General features: G+C 41.9%; 1 protein-coding gene across 1 annotated transcript in view; it reads left to right on the forward strand.

Annotated features, from left to right (window-relative positions):
• Positions 1–1,334: 1,334 nt before the first annotated feature.
• LOC115166011 (multiple epidermal growth factor-like domains protein 6) overlaps positions 1,335–17,049 on the forward strand; it is an 81,784-nt gene continuing 66,069 nt past the window's right edge. The window contains exons 1-2 of the mRNA XM_029719611.1: positions 1,335–1,433; positions 1,514–1,685. Coding sequence (XP_029575471.1) covers positions 1,431–1,433; positions 1,514–1,685 — 175 coding nt within the window. The 5' untranslated portion in view covers positions 1,335–1,430. The remainder of the gene's footprint in view (positions 1,434–1,513; positions 1,686–17,049) is intronic.

The following is a 17,049-nucleotide window of genomic DNA, read 5'->3' on the forward strand; positions in this document are numbered from 1 at the left end:
ATAACGAGTCGTTAGGACATCCTGGGACGTCACGAAATGGTTGCCTGGAGGTTTTGTCCAGTTCCCAGTTTGATTGAATCTCCCCTTTCCACAGTGGGGTCACATTAGCTTTAGCCCAAACGGTTCAGACGCTACAGACAAAAGTTGGCACGTCGACGGTACCGACTTCAGATGGTCGTAGAGCAAAACAGAGAACACCATGGTGTTCATGAGAGTCTCCCCTTTCCATAACACTGGCAGATGCGGTGAATTGAGACACATCCAATGCATAACCTGATATCTCTAGCTTAAACTGAGGATTTTTATGGGGATTCTTTTGTTATGTCACTTCAATTCACTCTAGGGGGGTTGAACTCTGTCTGGTGAGCTCTGTGTAATACTTTGGATAAAGTTGTGATATATAAGGCAGCAGGTGGCCAAGGATAGGGAGAGAGACTTTTATTGTGGTTTAATTCAACATCTTGGGAACTCTTTTGGACTGTGTCGTTCATCACTCTGGAAATATTATTACCTTATTTTGTTATTTGTGTGGGGAGAGTTGTGAACGGGGATAAACAAAGCCCCAGGCCCAATGTTTGAGAATTTAAAAGTAACCGTGTGATAATGGTTTTCTGTCTTATCCCCAATGGGATGTGAGATGAGGTGGGCATGCTGTTACTGTTGACTTCCTTTCTGCTCTCTCTTCAGTAATCACTTCCATTCACATGTCCTCAATTCTGCTTGCTGGACAAGCTGTAAAACCAAAATAGCAGTTTCTTTCTATCTCCCTCCTACTCCCCCCCCACCCCCCTCCCTCTATCCTTTATTGGCAGGTTAATGTCTCCATGGTGATCCCTTTTGGTGAAGATAATATGTTGACCTCTGCTGTAATATTTCCATATTTTCCTCCATCTTTTATTGCATTTTCATGACGAGCCAGCTAGCTGTCGAAATCCCAGTTACATGTAGAGTAGCCGCAGGCCTACTCAAGCTCTCCAATTTTTGTTGCCATGAAATCAGTGGGATTTACAATACGTTTCTCTATGGCATTAGGAGTTACAGGAAAGAGGGAAAGGTGTGACAGTGCTTGGCTTTTCTGGTGTGATGTCATCTCAGTGAATGTTGCTGTGCGGTCCAGTTGTTAGAGTTCCTCTGTACAACTGTGTCTCTGTCACTGTACCTGAGAGGGCAGGGAGGAGGGAAGAAGGAGGGAGGAACAAAGGAGCAGGAGAGTGGACCTGTCTTCGGAGAGAGGGAGAGAGGGAGAGAGGGAGAGAGGGAGGAGCCCCCAAGCAAAAGAGAATCACATAAAACATGTTTGTCAAAGCTGAGAGAGAGAGTTAGAGGGAGAGAGAAAGAGAAAAAGGGGGGAATGCTGCCTGAAATACCAAAGAAAATGACTCAACTGGTGCGGTGATCATACCTCCTTTGGAAAAGATGCTATTGACAGCATGGTACAAGCTCTATCTATCTACACATCGTAGTTATCTTAGTTCTTTGTAGATACTTATCTCTTACTTTCAGTGCTGTTTAGACCATGGCTTCCATAGGTTGGTTTATGGTGGTTCTAGTGGGCTTTTGGAGTCAGTTAAGCCCTAGTTGGGGAGCTAATAACAGGCTTGGCAGATACCGCTACCAGCGCAGGAACTGCTTCACCTGTTTTTATGGATACAGTGGCTACAACACGGGACACATGCATGGTACAGGTGAGTGAGAAGTATGTGCTGATTTCACAGTGCTCTACCATAGTAGTGACTTTGATAGGGGTGGGGGCCATAAAAAATGTGAAGTCATCATGAGGGCTTGAGGGTCTGCGTACCCACATACATACCCACAGAGGCAGTCAGAGCCGGCCCTAGCCGTTTGGGAACCCTAAGCGAATACATTTTCTTGGGTATTTTGTATTCATGCAATTCTACTCATTTTGCCATGGGGAGGGGAAAAAACTGCTATTTGAACTCTCAACCGTAAGACTGGAAAAAATATATATAATAATTGTGGCTTAAGCCTACAAAGTTGCCCATCCCTGAGATAGTATATCAGTCCTGGCTGTACTGTATGATGATAGACAATGTCACTTGCATCTTCTGGAATGCAAGAGAACCTCTAGTCTGAGAGATTATAATTCTGAATCATGGCGTCTGTGTGTGTTGACATTTGACATGTCACTAAATTATCAGTGTGGGCTTTAGCTTCCGTCCCTCTCCTCGCCCCTACCTGGGCTCGAACCAGGGACCCTCTGCACACATCGACAACAGACACCCTCGAAGCATCGTTACCCATCGCTCCACAAAAGCCGCGGCCCTTGCAGAGCAAGGGGAACAACTACTTCAAGGTCTCAGAGCGAGTGACGTCACCGATTGAAACACTGTTAGCGCGCACCCCGCTAACTAGCTAGCCATTTCACATCGGTTACACTTGTCTATGTGAGAGTTAGAAATACAATGCAACTGTATTGTCCCACCTGAGGCTATGAACCTACATTAGTTGCTTAACCTACATTACCTTTAATGGTAAAATTGTAATGGTGTGAGTGAACTAATGGGACTTGTGTAAAATTCATTGAAAGCAGGTAGGGATCAGGAGACAATGCGGCTCCTGCAGTTAAGGGGTATACCCTGGAAGAGGTTTAATACCCTCTCACTTCTCAGAGATACAGGGAGGATATCTATGTGGAGAGAGAATGCATATGAACACGTCATAAGCAATGGCAAAATGTGTAGAATTGCAGGAAATTGGCTTTAAAACATCACGTTTTTTTTCTCAGCCACATGGCAAAAAGTGTAAAAGAGCAGGAATTAAGCTTTAAAATTGCAGAATTCTCTCAGCCTCATAACAAAATGTGTAAAATAGCATCATAAAACTGCAAAAAAAGTCTCTCTTCCCATAGCAAAATGTGTTAAAATGCAGGAAGTTAGCTAAATTCTTCTCTCAGCCTTATCACAAAATGTGAAGAATAGCATGAGATTAACAATAAAACAGCATGTTTCTCTCTGCCCCATGGCAAAATGTGCACAATTGCAGGAAATTAGCTTTAAAACTGCTAAATTCTCACAGCCTCAAAACAAAATGAGTAGAATAACATCATACAACTGAAGGAAACAAATATCTCTGCCCCATGGCAAAATGTGTTAAAATGCAGGAAGTTAGTTGTTTTACTAAAATAATCTGCTTCCCTTTTTGGGGGGGGGGGGTTGGGGTTCCCCCTGGAGCTAGGTGCCCGGGGCCCTAAATGTGGTAGTCCGACCCTAGAGAGAGAGAGATAGAGATTGATTAATAACTTAAATCATATGACAGCGGTAGGTGATTTTTGTCAGAGTGGATGGTCGGGGAGCCGGAACATACAGTAGTTATAATCATTTGTACACTGCAAATTGACCATAAATGAGCCCAAAAAAGAGATTGTATATGAAAATAACAATAGTTTCATACCTTGATAACATTGAGACACGATCACGTATGTCTCTTTTTTTTATTTTGGGGGAATAGTTGGTGAACAGATTTCCTAAATTAAATTCATGTTTTGGTGAATTCCTGGTGATTTTAGTCTTTTTTTAATTTCGTTTTTTTTAACAAACATTTTCCAAATTCCAGTGTGTCGGTGCCCTAACCCAACTGTAGATGGTGTATCCTGTGTCAGCATCAGGGGACGGTGAGAGGGTGAGATGTACACTGAGTATACAAAACATTTGTCACGTCCTGACCAGATTAGGAAGTATTTGCTATTGTAGTTTGGTCAGGACGTGGCAGAGGGTATTTTGTTTATGTGTTTCGGGATGGTGGTGTATGTAGTAGGGTGTTTGATTTATTATTTCCGGGTTTTGGTATATGTTCTATGTTTTGTATTTCTATGTTCTTTCTGGTTTGTTGTATTTCTATGTTTAGGTTGATGGGGGGTTGGACTCTCAATTGGAGGCAGGTGGTTTCTCGTTGCCTCTGATTGAGAGTCCTATATATGGGTAATTGTTTGGTTTGGTGTTGTGGGAGATTGTTTCTTGTTTTGCCTGTGTGAGCGTGACAAGACTGTTTTGTTGTTCGTGCGTTCTTTGTTTTGTTATTTTGGTGTTCTCTTTATTTAAAATAAATAACAAGATGAGCATCCACATTCCTGCTGCGTTTTGGTCCTCTATTCCCGACGACAGCCGTTACAACATTAGGAACACCTGCTCTTTCAATGACGTAGACTGACCAAGGGAATCCAGGTGGAAGCTATGATCCCTTATTGATGTAATTTGTTAAATCCACTTCAATCAGTTTAGATGAAGGGGAGGAGACAGGTTAACCTCTATGGGACCCCTTCCCATTCTCATCCCGGTAATGGGATTGCTTGACAAGATTCAAAACAGCAAAAATCGAATAATTTCCATTTCTCAAACAATCAACTATTTTACACCATTTGAAAGATAAACATCTCCTTAATCCAACCACATTGTCCGATTTCAAGAGGCTTTACGGCGAAAGCATGAAGTTAGATTATGTTAGGACAGTACATAGACAAAAAATTACACACAGCCATTTTCAATGCAAGGACAGGCGTCACCAAAAGCAGAAAACCAGCTAAAATTATGCACTAACCTTTGGCAATCTTCATCAGATGACACTCCTAGGACATTATCCTGTTGGGGATAGGGGGCAGTATTTGCACGGCTGGATAAAAAACGTACCCGATTTAATCTGGTTACTTCTCCTTCCCAGAAACTAGAATATGCATATAATTATTAGCTTTGGATAGAAAACACCCTAAAGTTTCTAAAACTGTTTGAATGGTGTCTGTGAGTATAACAGAACTCATATGGCAGGCAAAAACCTGAGAAGATTCCAAACAGGAAGTACCCTCTCTGACCATTCCTTGGGCTTCTTGGCTCTGTTTATTGAACATTTAGGATCTTTGCTGTAACGTGACCCTTCCTACGGCTCCCATAGGCTCTCAGAACCCGGGAAAAAGCTGAATGATGTAATTCCAGCCGCTGGCTGAAAAACTTTAGCGCGTTTGGATGGTGGTTGATCAGAGAGCCATCAGACTGAGGCTCGTGCACGAGGGGATCCCATGCTTTTACTTTCTCTCTCTTTGAACGTAAACACGCTTTCCCGGTCGGAATATTATCGCTTTTTTACGAGAAAAATGGCATAAAAATTGATTTTAAACAGCGGTTGACATGCTTCGAAGTACGGTAATGGAATATTTAGAATTGTTTTGTCACGAAATGCGTCGTGCGCATCACCCTTCTTTACACTTCGGATAGTGTCTTGAATGCACGAACAAAACAGAGGATATTTGAACATAACTATAGATTATTTGGGACCAAACCAACATTTGTTATTGAAGTAGAAGTCCTGGGAGTGCATTCTGACGAAGAACAGCAAAGGTAATAACATTTTTCTTATAGTAAATCTGACTTTGGTGAAGGCTAAACTTGCTGGGTGTCTAAATAGCTAGCCCTGTGATGCCGGGCTATCTACTTAGAATATTGCAAAATGTGCTTTCACCGAAAAGCTATTTTAAAATCGGACATGGCGAGTGCATAGAGGAGTTCTGTATCTATAATTCTTAAAATAATTGTTATGTTTTTTGTGAACGTTTATCGTGAGTAATTTAGTAAATTCACCGGAAGTTTGCGGGGGGTATGCTAGTTCTGAACGTCACATGCTAATGTAAAAAGCTGGTTTTTGATATGCTGATATGCTGGTTTTTGATATAAAGATTTATGTGACATTATATGCTACCATTATATGCTACCTTGAAAAATGGGTGTCTGATTATTTCTGGCTGGGTACTCTGCTGACATAATCTAATGTTTTGCTTTCGGACAGTGTGGTTAGATTAACGAGAGTCTTGTCTTTAAAATGGTGTAAAATAGTCATATGTTTGAGAAATTGTAATAGCATTTTTAAGGTATTTGAATAACGCGCCACAGGATTCCACTGGCTGTTACGTAGTTGGGACGATTTCGTCCCACCTACCCTAGAGAGGTTATTTTAGACAATATATGCATTTTTTGTTCTATCAAGTTCATATTTATATTCAAAAACAGCATTTTACATTGGCGCATGACGTCCAGAAAATGTATTTCCCCCAAGAAAAATACACTACGCAATACAGATAGCCGCCATTTTGGAGTCATCTAAATGCATAAATAGCATTAGAAATATTCACTTACCTTTAATAATCTTCATCAGAAGGCACTTCCATGAATCCCAGGTCCACAACAAATGTTGTTTTGTTCGATAAAGTTCATAACTTATGTCCAAACAACTCCATGTTGTGTGCGCGTTCAGTAAGCTACTCAAAATGTAGGAAAATGTCACGACGAAAAGTTAAAAAAAAATCTATTTACGTTCGTTCAAACATGTCAAACGTTGTATAGCATCAATCTTTAGGGCCTTTATAACGTGAAGATTTAGTAATATTCCAACCGGACCATTCCAGTGTCTTGAAAAACGTTTTGGAACAGACCTACCTCTCGCGTGAATGCGTGCCAATGAACTGACATCCTTCCCTGGGTCACCAACTTCCCAGCCTTCTCAATCGGTCTCTGTTCATCATAGACGCCTCAAACGACTTTCTAAAGACTGTTGACATCTAGTGGAAGCCTTAGGAAGTGCAAAATGAATCCTTAGTCACTGTGTGTTCGATTGGCAATGACTTGAAAAACCTACAGGCACCAGATTTTTCATTTCCTGGTTGTATTTTTCTCAGGTTTTTGCCTGCCATTTGAGTTCTGTTATACTCACAGACACCATTCAAACAGTTTTAGAAACTTCAGAGTGTTTTCTATTCAAATCTACGAATAATATGCATATTCTAGTTTCTGGCCCAAAGTAGTAACCGGTTAAAATTGGGTACGTTTTTCATCCGGCCGTGAAAATACTGCCTAGAAGGATTTTTAAGCCTTGAGACATGGATGGAAGTGCCTTTGAACGGGTTATGGTAGCAGGCACACCGGTTTGAGTGTGTCAAGAACTGCAACGCTGCTGGGGTTTTCACGCTCAACAGTTTTCCGTGTGTATCAAGAATGGTCCACCACCCAAATTACATCCAGCCAACTTGACACAACTGTGGGAAGCATTGGAGTCAACATGGGCCAGCATCCCTGTGGAACGCTTTTGACACCTTGTAGTCCATGCCCCGACGAATGCAGGCTGTTCTAAGGGCAAAACGGGGTGCAATGTTTTGTACACTCTGTATATCTTTCACTTATACCTCTTTAGAAGAACCCATTTCAGTCCTCTTTAAAGTGAACTCTGGGATTATAAAGGCAAACGAACTCAGTAATCTTTGTATTCACTCAGCCCTTGCATTTGCATTTGAACTATTTTGCCAGTTCACTTCAGCTATTTTGTGGTCTGAGTCCTCTTCGTATTCACATTGCTATGTTTTTAAAGAAACCAATATCTTTTTCAACATTCACTCAATGCATACTGGGTTTTAACAAAGTGCAGGACAAGCCATTCCATCAGAAGGTGTTATCGGACAGCTAGATACAGTTGAAGTCAGAAGTTTAGGTTGGAGTCATTAAAACTCATTTTTCAAACACACCAAAAAATTATTTTTAACAAACTATAGTTTTGGCAAGTCAGTTAGGACATCTACTTTGTGTATGACACAAGTAATTTTTCCAGCAATTGTTTACAGACAAATTATTTCACTTATAACTCACTGTATCACAATTCCAGTGGGTTAGAAGTTTACATACACAAAGTTGACTGTGCCTTTAATCAGCTTCAAAATTCCAGAAAATTATGTCATTGTCACGTCCTGACCAGTAAAGGATTTATTTGTTAATATTGTAGTTTGGTCAGGACGTGGCAGGGGGTGTTTGTTTTATGTGGTTCGGGGTTTGTTGGGCTAAGTACTTATGTAAGAGTGGTGTTTGTTTTATGTGTTCCGGGGTTTTTTGGTCTATGTTCTATGTTAGTGTATTTCTATGTTCAGTCTAGTCTATCTATTTCTATGTTTAGTTCATTGGATTGACCTTCAATTGGAGGCAGCTGTTCCTCGTTGCCTCTGATTGAAGGTCCTATGTATAGGGGTGTTTGTGCTATGGGGGTTTGTGGGTAGTTGTCTCCTGTTTTGTGTCTGTGCACCTGACAGGACTGTTTAGTGTCGTTTGTTGTTTTGTATACGTGTTTATTTTCTTTTTCCTTCTTTTGATTTAATAAAGAAGATGAGTATACACGTTCCCGCTGCACCTTGGTCTAATCCTTACGACGCCCGTTACAGTCATGGCTTTAGAGCTTCTGATTGGCTAATTGACACAATTTGAGTCAATTGGAGGTGTACCTGTGGATGTATTTCAAGGCCTACCTTCAAACTCAGTGCCTCTTTGCTTGACATCATGGGAAAATCAAAAGAAATCAGCCAAGACCTCAGAAAAAAATTGTAGACCTCCACAAGTCTGGTTCATCCTTGGGAGCAATTTCCAAACGCCTGAAGGTGCCACGTTCATCTGTACAAACAATAGTACACAAGTATAAACACCATGGGACCACGCAGCCGTCATACCGCTCAGGAAGGAGATGCGTTCTGTCTACTTGAGATGAACGTACTTTGGTGCGAAAAGTGCAAATCAATCCCAGAACAACAACAAAGGACCTTGTGAAGATGCTGGAGGAAACGGGTACAAAAGTATCTATATCCACAGTAAAACGAGTCCTATATCAACATAACCTGAAAGGCCGCTCAGCAAGAAAGAAGCCACTGCTCCAAAACCGCCATAAAAAAGCCAGACTACGGTTTGCAACTGCACATGGAGAAAAAGATAGTACTTTTTGGAGAAATGTTCTCTGGACTGATGAAACAAATATAGAACTGTTTGGCCATAATGACCATCGTTATGTTCGGAGGAAAAAGGGGGAGGCTTGCAAGCCGAAGAACACCATCCCAACCGTGAAGCACGGGGGTGGCAGCATCATGTTGTGGGGTGCTTTGCTGCAGGAGGGACTTGTGCACATCACAAAATAGATGGCATCACGAGGAAGGAAAATTATGTGGATATATTGAGGCAACATCTCTAGGCATCAGTCAGGAAGTTAAAGCAAATGGGTCTTCCAAATGGACATTGACCCCAAGCATATTTCCAAAGTTGTGACAAAATGGCTTAAAAAAATAACATATTCAAATCAAATCTAATTTTATTTGTCACATACACATGGTTAGCAGATGTTAATGTGAGTGTAGCGAAATGCTTGTGCTTGTAGTTCCGACCATGCAGTAATATCTAACAAGTAATCTAACAATTTCACAACAACTACCTTATACACACTAGTGTAAAGGAATGAATAAGAATATGTACATAAAAATATATATGGATGAGCGATGGACGAACGGCATAGGCAAGATGCAGTAGATGGTATAGAGTACAGTATATACATATGAGATGAGTAGTGTAGGGTATGTAAACATTATATAAAGTGGCATAGTTTAAAGTTAAAGTGACTAGTGATACATTTATTACATCCAATTTTTAATTATTAAAGTGGCTAGAGATTGAGTCAGTATGTTGGTAGCAGCTACTCAATGTTAGTGATGGCTGTTTAACAGTCTGATGGCCTTGAGATAGAAGATGTTTTTCAGTCTCTTGGTCCCAGCTTTGATGCACCTGTACTGACCTCGCCTTCTGGATGATAGCGGTGTGAACAGGCAGTGGCTCAGGTGGTTGTTGTCCTTGATGATCTTTTTGGCCTTCCTGTGACATCGGGTGGTGTAGGTGTCCTGGATAGCAGGTAGTTTTCCCCCGGTGATGCGTTGTGCAGACCTCACTACCCTCTGGAGAGCCTTACGTTTGTGGGCGGAGCAGTTGCCGTACCAGGCGGTGTTACAGCCCAACAGGATGCTCTCGATTGTGCATCTGTAAAGGTTTGTGAGGGTTTTTGGTGACAAGCCGAATTTCTTCAGCCTCTTCAGCCTGTTGCGCCTTCTTCACCACGCTGTCTGTGTGGGTGGACCATTTCAGTTTGTCCATGATGTGTATGCCGAGGAACTTAAAACTTTCCACCTTCTTCATGAGACATAATAATTGTAATTTGAAGATGATATTAACATGTAAATATAATTGTTAACAGAATAAATAGCAGAAGAATTACTGAAGATTAAATAATGCTGTAATTGAAAATTGTATACCAATGTAGGCTACAGGCACTTTGAGAGCTAGAATTGATTTTGTACCATATGTCCTCATCAAATATGTTGTCTTCTCACACTATTCAAACCCCACAATTAAATAAACAGTTTATGAAGCTCTCTTAGCCTATAGATCACATTATTGCAAACAAGTTATCTTGAACTAAAAAATTGTGCATCCTTGATGCACATCATCATCATCTTCTCTCTTTTGTGGCACCAATGTGAGGGTTTATGGCAGGGGAACTGGTGTTGCAGTAGTCAGGTGTGTGGTGTAGGAATAATGACAAGCGAACCTGGGGAGCTTTGTTTTCACATTGCCCCAAAAAAGGGAACTTGACCACCTCTCGAGATGATCTCAGTTCAGTTTGCTTCTCTTTGAGGGCTCTTTGAGGGGTCTGAGTTCCTTTGGAGTGTTCACACTCCCCCCAAAATTAAGCAAACCACAAAAATTGGCTGAAAGGGACTAAGTGTGAAAACACCCTTAGACTAGATACTAGAGTTATAGACTACCTGGCATATTCAATCTGCAGATGCAGCAGTTTCTTTGTTGTTCCTTTGACTTGGTGAATTCCTGTGATCCTCCTGATTTATGACAGTTGGAGTTCAGTTGCTTTTTGAATGCGTCTTATCATTGTCCAGTAAGAGTATGGCAAGCACAGGGAGATCCTGGCACCACACACACCCATGCATAGACACACACAAGAACTCACTCACACATGCACACACATTCATGTGTGCACACACACGCACGCAATCACGCACACGCCAATGCTACTTCCCAAAACCAAGGTTCTGCTGCACTCCATACCTCTAATCCTGAAAAATGTTGTGATATCGGACCGCAGCGGACCACAGTCTTGTAACCCCCACAGGTTGCCAAACTGCGTACTTGATCTGAGCCATGTGTGTTCGATCTCTGGTCATGGTTCCAGTTCCAAACGTGTTGATGCTGGCTGTGAGTGTGGGAGAGACCCCAGGGCAGCTGTTTAGGACATTACAACTGAGTTGTGTTGTGCTAGTAGTGTGAATTTCATGGCTGTTGGTGAGAGGTCAGTGACTTGAGGCCAGATAAACACTGAATGACTGTGAGGTCAGGGAGGGATGTTTACCACAGCAGCAGAGGCCAGTGGCTCCAATCCATATCAATAATCCTCTCATGTCGAGAACAACATTCAGAGATCGTTGTATGGTAAACAGCTAGGCTAGCACAAGTGGGTGATTTGATTCTCTTGCTGCAGTTGCTCTTTCTCTCTGTCTTTCCTTCTGTCAAATGTGCCTCACGTCATCTACTGATTGAGAGAGGATCAAGTCTATCAGTGCAGTCGATGCCCCCTGTAGCATGAGCGAACTGTTCATGCCTCTTGTCTGACTGCCCCACTTATTCATTGCTAGTTCTAGCCTGACATGAGGAACCACTGCACTCATTGGGAGTCTGGGCTGTATCACCACTTATGCTGCACAGAAGTTAACACACTTGAATAATGCAACACGGTATGTAGAAATGTTGAAACTGTTAATTACTTTTCTCAAAACAATGTCCAGTACAGGCTAGAACACTACAATGCAAGAAGATACCGGTAGCTTCCATCTTTGTAAGCTAACTTTCCTTGCTAGCTTACAGCTGAAGCCAACATCAATTCACTACCCCAGTACTATGTTTGTGATAATATGTAAACCATAATGCTAAATATGCTGATTTGTCAGCAAAAAACATTATTAATCTCTCCCAGTCGAGATCATCTTTGCTGGGGCCTTGAATTAGCTTTGTGTGTGAATGACCTCATGGGTCTTAAAGAGACAGCGCACACTTTTATTAAATAAGAGATTGCTTCTTCTATGCAAATGTTGATAAGTCCCAAATGGAAGGTTAACTGATTGTTTTTCATCTGTGGCCACATGAAATCAGCCAAAACAAGCTCAATAACGCATGCACACGCTCTTACTGAATATGCATTCACCTGTATTGTGAATAGGCCTAAGCTACACCTTGATTTACCCAGTTTGTCAATAGAGATTTACCATTTAAATTAATGATAACCATTATGCAGTTATCTTGTATAAAAACAAAGATTGTAATGCATACAATCAAAAATGTCCAATATAATATTATTGAACTCAACGGATCTGTCTGGATCAAGTGCCATTCTGTTACTTTGGCTAAAACGTCTTCTTTTGTTGCCGTGGTATCATTTTGGTATCAAGTATCGTGATGGTATCGAGTATTGTGATACTAAACCTGGTATCGGTATCAAAGTCCTGGTATCGTGGCCTCTCTCCCTCTCCCTCTCCCTCTCCCTCTCCCTCTACCTCTCTCTCTACCTCTACCTCTCTCTACCTACCTCTCTCTATACCTCTCTCTATACCTCTCTCTATACCTCTCTATGCACAACTGACCCCCAGGTATGTGCACCAGATACATTTCCTAGCTCGGCTATATCCAAAATGCTGTAGCACCAGAGCAAATGCCTAAGCTTTAACCACTACTCCATGCTAAGCTTTTGCATACATTTGGCTTTACCAATAACAATTGGTTGCTGATTGGGAATGTACTGTATTGTCATACCAGATCATGTCCCACTTTTACTCACAGTGGTGTAATCATGCTCTAATGATTCTGTGTGAAACAGTGCTGCTGTTTATGTCCTCGCTGACCGTGTGTGTGAGTGACACAAATGCACGCACGCACACACGCACGCACGCACGCACACACACACACACACACACACACACACACACACACACACACACACACACACACACACACACACACACACACACACACACGGTGCATTAATTTAGCCTCCCGTCAGCACTCCGGGCCACAGCTATTAAAATTCTTTGCCGATCTCTCGGGGAGGTGGTCCTCGTTAGCCTGTAGAGTTTGCATGTGCTCGATTGGTACACTGTTTGGGAGGCACACTTTTGTATACACTGTAAATATGTAGGGGAGACGGAGGTTGGTTGTCACACTTTTTGCTCTTGTGTGTATTTCACAGCACCAGTCTATCTGACTTTTCAATATAGGATAAAGAAGAAGGTCTTGGGTTGAAATGGGGACGATTTTTATCCTCATATCTTATTCCAACGTGGAGTTATAAGCCATCAAATACACTCTGTCCACTTGTGACAACCAGCGCCCTCACGTGGTTGGTTGTCACACAGTATGGGGTTGGCTGTCACAATGTTTGCTAGTAGCTTATAGCATACAAAGTCTTAGAAATAGCCACTCCTTTCTTTGATCTGTTGATATTCCTAACAAAATTCTGAATTTTATGCTGTGAGAATAACATATCACATTTTGAGTAAATTTGTAGGGTGTATACGTGTGTTTGCACACGTGTGGGTGTGTGTGACTGAAATTAAGGGGGCTCTTTATAGCACACACAAAAAATATACACTACCGGTCAAAAGTTTTAGAACCCCTACTCATTCAAGGGTTTTTCTTTATTTTTACTATTTTCTACATTCTAAACGTTTGACCGGAAGTGTAGCTCTTTATTCCCTCTTTTCAAGAAACATAATTGTTCATAGATACTCCCATAATTCAAACATTTACAAAGAAAATACCAATAATGCATTTATTTTCTTTCAACTATGAAAAACACATAAATTCCACTCACCTCAGTGTTTAGTCATGTTAACACAAATTGACCAGGTGGATGTTCTTTCAAACAATTCAAACATTTGAACCTTAAAAATGTTACACGATTTAGATTGGGAGTAATTACCGCTGTGACAACCAACACCAGTCTCCCCTAGACTACAGTGCATTTGGAAAGTATTCAGACCCCTTGACTTTTTCCATATTTTTACAGCCTTCTTCTAAAATGTATTAAAAAAAACACACAATACCCCATAATGACAAAGCAAAAACAGGTTTTAAAAATGTTTACAAATGTATTAAAAATAAAAAACAGAAATAACTTATTTACATAAGTATTCAGACCCTTTGCCATGAGACTCGAAATTGAGCTCAAGGTGCATCCTGTTTCCATTGATCATCCTTGAGATGTTTTTACAAATTGAATAGAGTCCACCTGTGGTAAATTCAATTGATTGGACATTATTTGGAAAGGCACACACCTGTCTATGTAAGGTCCCACAGTTGACAGTGCATGTCAGAGCAAAAACAAAGCCATGAGGTCGAAGGAATTGTCCGTAGAGCTCAGATACAGGATTGTGTCGAGGCACAGATCTGGGGAAGGGTACCCAAACATTTATGCAGCATTGAAGGTCCCCAAGAACACAGTGGCCTCCATCATTCTTAAATGGAAGAAGTTTGGAACCACCAAGACGCTTCCTAGAGCTGGCCGCCCGGCCAAACTGAGCGATCGGGGAGGTGACCAAGAACCCGATAGTCACTCTGACAGAGCTCCAGAGTACCTCTGTGGAGATGGGAGAACCTTCCAGAAGGACAACCATCTCTGCAGCACTACACCAATCTGACCTTTATGTTACAGTGGCCAGATGGAAGACACTCCTCAGTAAAAAGCACATGACAGTACCCTTGGAGTTTGCCAAAAGACAAATAAAGACTCTCAGACCATGATGATGAAACCAAGATTGAACTCTTTGGCCTGAATGCCAAGCGTCACATCTGGAGGAAACCTGGCACCATCCCTACAGTGAAGCATGGTGGTGGCAGCATCATGCTGTGGGGATGTTTTTCAGCGGCAGGGACTGGGAGACTAGTCAGGACTGAGGGAAAGATACACAGAGCAATGTACAGAGAGATCCTTGATGAAAACTTGCTCCAGAGCGCTCAGGACCTCAGACATGGGCGAAGGTTCACCTTCCAACAGGACAACAACCCTAAGCACACAGCCAAGACAATGCAGGAGTGGCTTCTTTTTCTCTGTCAATATGGGGTATTGTGTGTAGATTGATAAGGGGAAAAAACAATGTAATCCACTTTTAAATAAGGCTGTAATGTAACAAAATGTGGAAAAAGTCAAGGGGTCTGAATACTTTCCGAATGCACAGTTTGTACTGTATACAGTGTAGTATGTCCTTTAATTCACTGAAATCGGAGGCTAGTATACACTGAATGTAGAAAACTTCAAGAATATCTTCCTAATATTGAGTCGCACCCCCTTTTGCCCTCAGAACAGCCTCAATTCGTCGGGGCATGGACTCTACAAGGTGTCGAATGCTTCCCACAGTTGTGTCAAGTTGGCTGGATGTCCTTTGGGTGGTGTACCATTCTTGATACACACGAGAAACTGTTGAGCCTGAAAAACCCAGCAGCGTTGCAGTTCTTGACACACTCAAAACTCTGAATGGCACACATACACAATGCATGTCTCAAGTGTCTCAAGGCTTAAAAATCCTTCTTTGACCTGTCTCCTCACCTTCATCTAAACTGACTGAAGTGGATTTAACAGATGACATCAATAAGGGATCACAGCTTTCACCTGGATTCATCTCATCAGTGTTTGTCGTGGAAAGAGCAGGTGTTCCTAATGTTTTATGCACTCAGTGTATGTTCTGCACAGGCACAGATAAACAGAATTTATGGAAATGGCCTGTTGGCTGTTCCTTGTTTTCCTGTTTTATTATCAATTGTGATGTCTGAGCGTGTGTGCCTGCGAGCGAACCTGTGTGAGCGCGTATGTGTGCGCACGCCAGTGTGTAAAGTCTGCGTGGCATGTTTCATGAATCCCCATTTTCCATCAGTGTTGATGTGGCTTTGGATTTCATCTGCCTGTTGGCTGCGTCTTATGAAAACCTGTCACGTCTTGCATATGCTAGCAGCTTAATAAAACTACTCTAAGCCATATGATTGACGACATGTGGAAACAGCTATCATCTCTCAAATTGAAATGTGTACTGACCACTTTGTTGTGGAGTCTTAACATTCACGACCCGTGAACAGCCATTTTGTCTGCCAACGTTTCTTGTGAGATTCATCTTCATGTTTCACCCTGTAATTATCTAGAGGATATAAGGTTATGGAACTGACGCTTAGACCAGATTTAGTTCAGTTGTAATGTGAAGAAAAGTTAATGTTGTTGCCTTCCCCTCCCCTATTTTGTCGTCTTTCTCAATTCTTTTGTTTGGTAAAATTGGAACTCATGCCTTTGTCGATTGGGGGGAAAAAAACATATAGCATGTCAAAGTGCCTACCTCCTTAAGACAATGATTGACAACCCAGATATCTTGCCGGCAGAATGTAAATGGGGTTGCCAGCGCAGTGAGAGATAAATTAGCAGTGCCTACTGTATATCAGCTCAGACAACCCATCAACACAAAGGCTGCTGGCCATCTAAGTACGGTGGACCTCAGGGGTCAGACACAGTTATTTACCTCCTGGAGTAGAATAGGCAGGACTTTAATCATCATCACAATAGTCCTGAATGCAACTAAGGCTTCTGATGAGCCCTTTTATCATCATGGGCTGCCTCAGAAAGTGTGCCAGACTGTCTGTAACTCTCCAAATCCCTTATGGTACCAAGATAAATCCAGTAAACATAATTTGGCTGATCACTTCAGGCATTTACTGCTTATCACACTGCCCAGTTTTAATGGCAACTGGGCAGTGTGTCTCCACTCCTGGGCCTCTTGAGGCCGAAGCCAGACCTTTCCTTCCGGCTTTAGTAACTTCCTCTGAAGGCTCTTTCAGGCCTTGCCCCCAAGTGGACCCTAATATAGCTCCAGACCAGAAGACAGAGGACATCAGAGGACATCCAACGGTCTTTGTTTCAAAAGCCAAATACCTCCTCATAGCCTATCTCTCATTCTGCCATTCGTCTTGTTTTGGTGGTCTCTGGTTTTGTTGAAGTTGGAAGTAGGGGATGTCTGCGTCACAGATGGTTTCTCATAGGCTTGAAAGGCGAGCCGTGTGACCACAGTGCCTTGAAATGATAACAGTAAAGCGTGTCGTGGAATGCTACTGTACTTGACATTGTGGAACGATGGCTGTATATCAAAGAAACTAAGGAAACCAT

This window comes from Salmo trutta, chromosome 28 (assembly GCF_901001165.1).
Source record: "Salmo trutta chromosome 28, fSalTru1.1, whole genome shotgun sequence".
NCBI classification, from domain to species: domain Eukaryota; kingdom Metazoa; phylum Chordata; class Actinopteri; order Salmoniformes; family Salmonidae; genus Salmo; species Salmo trutta.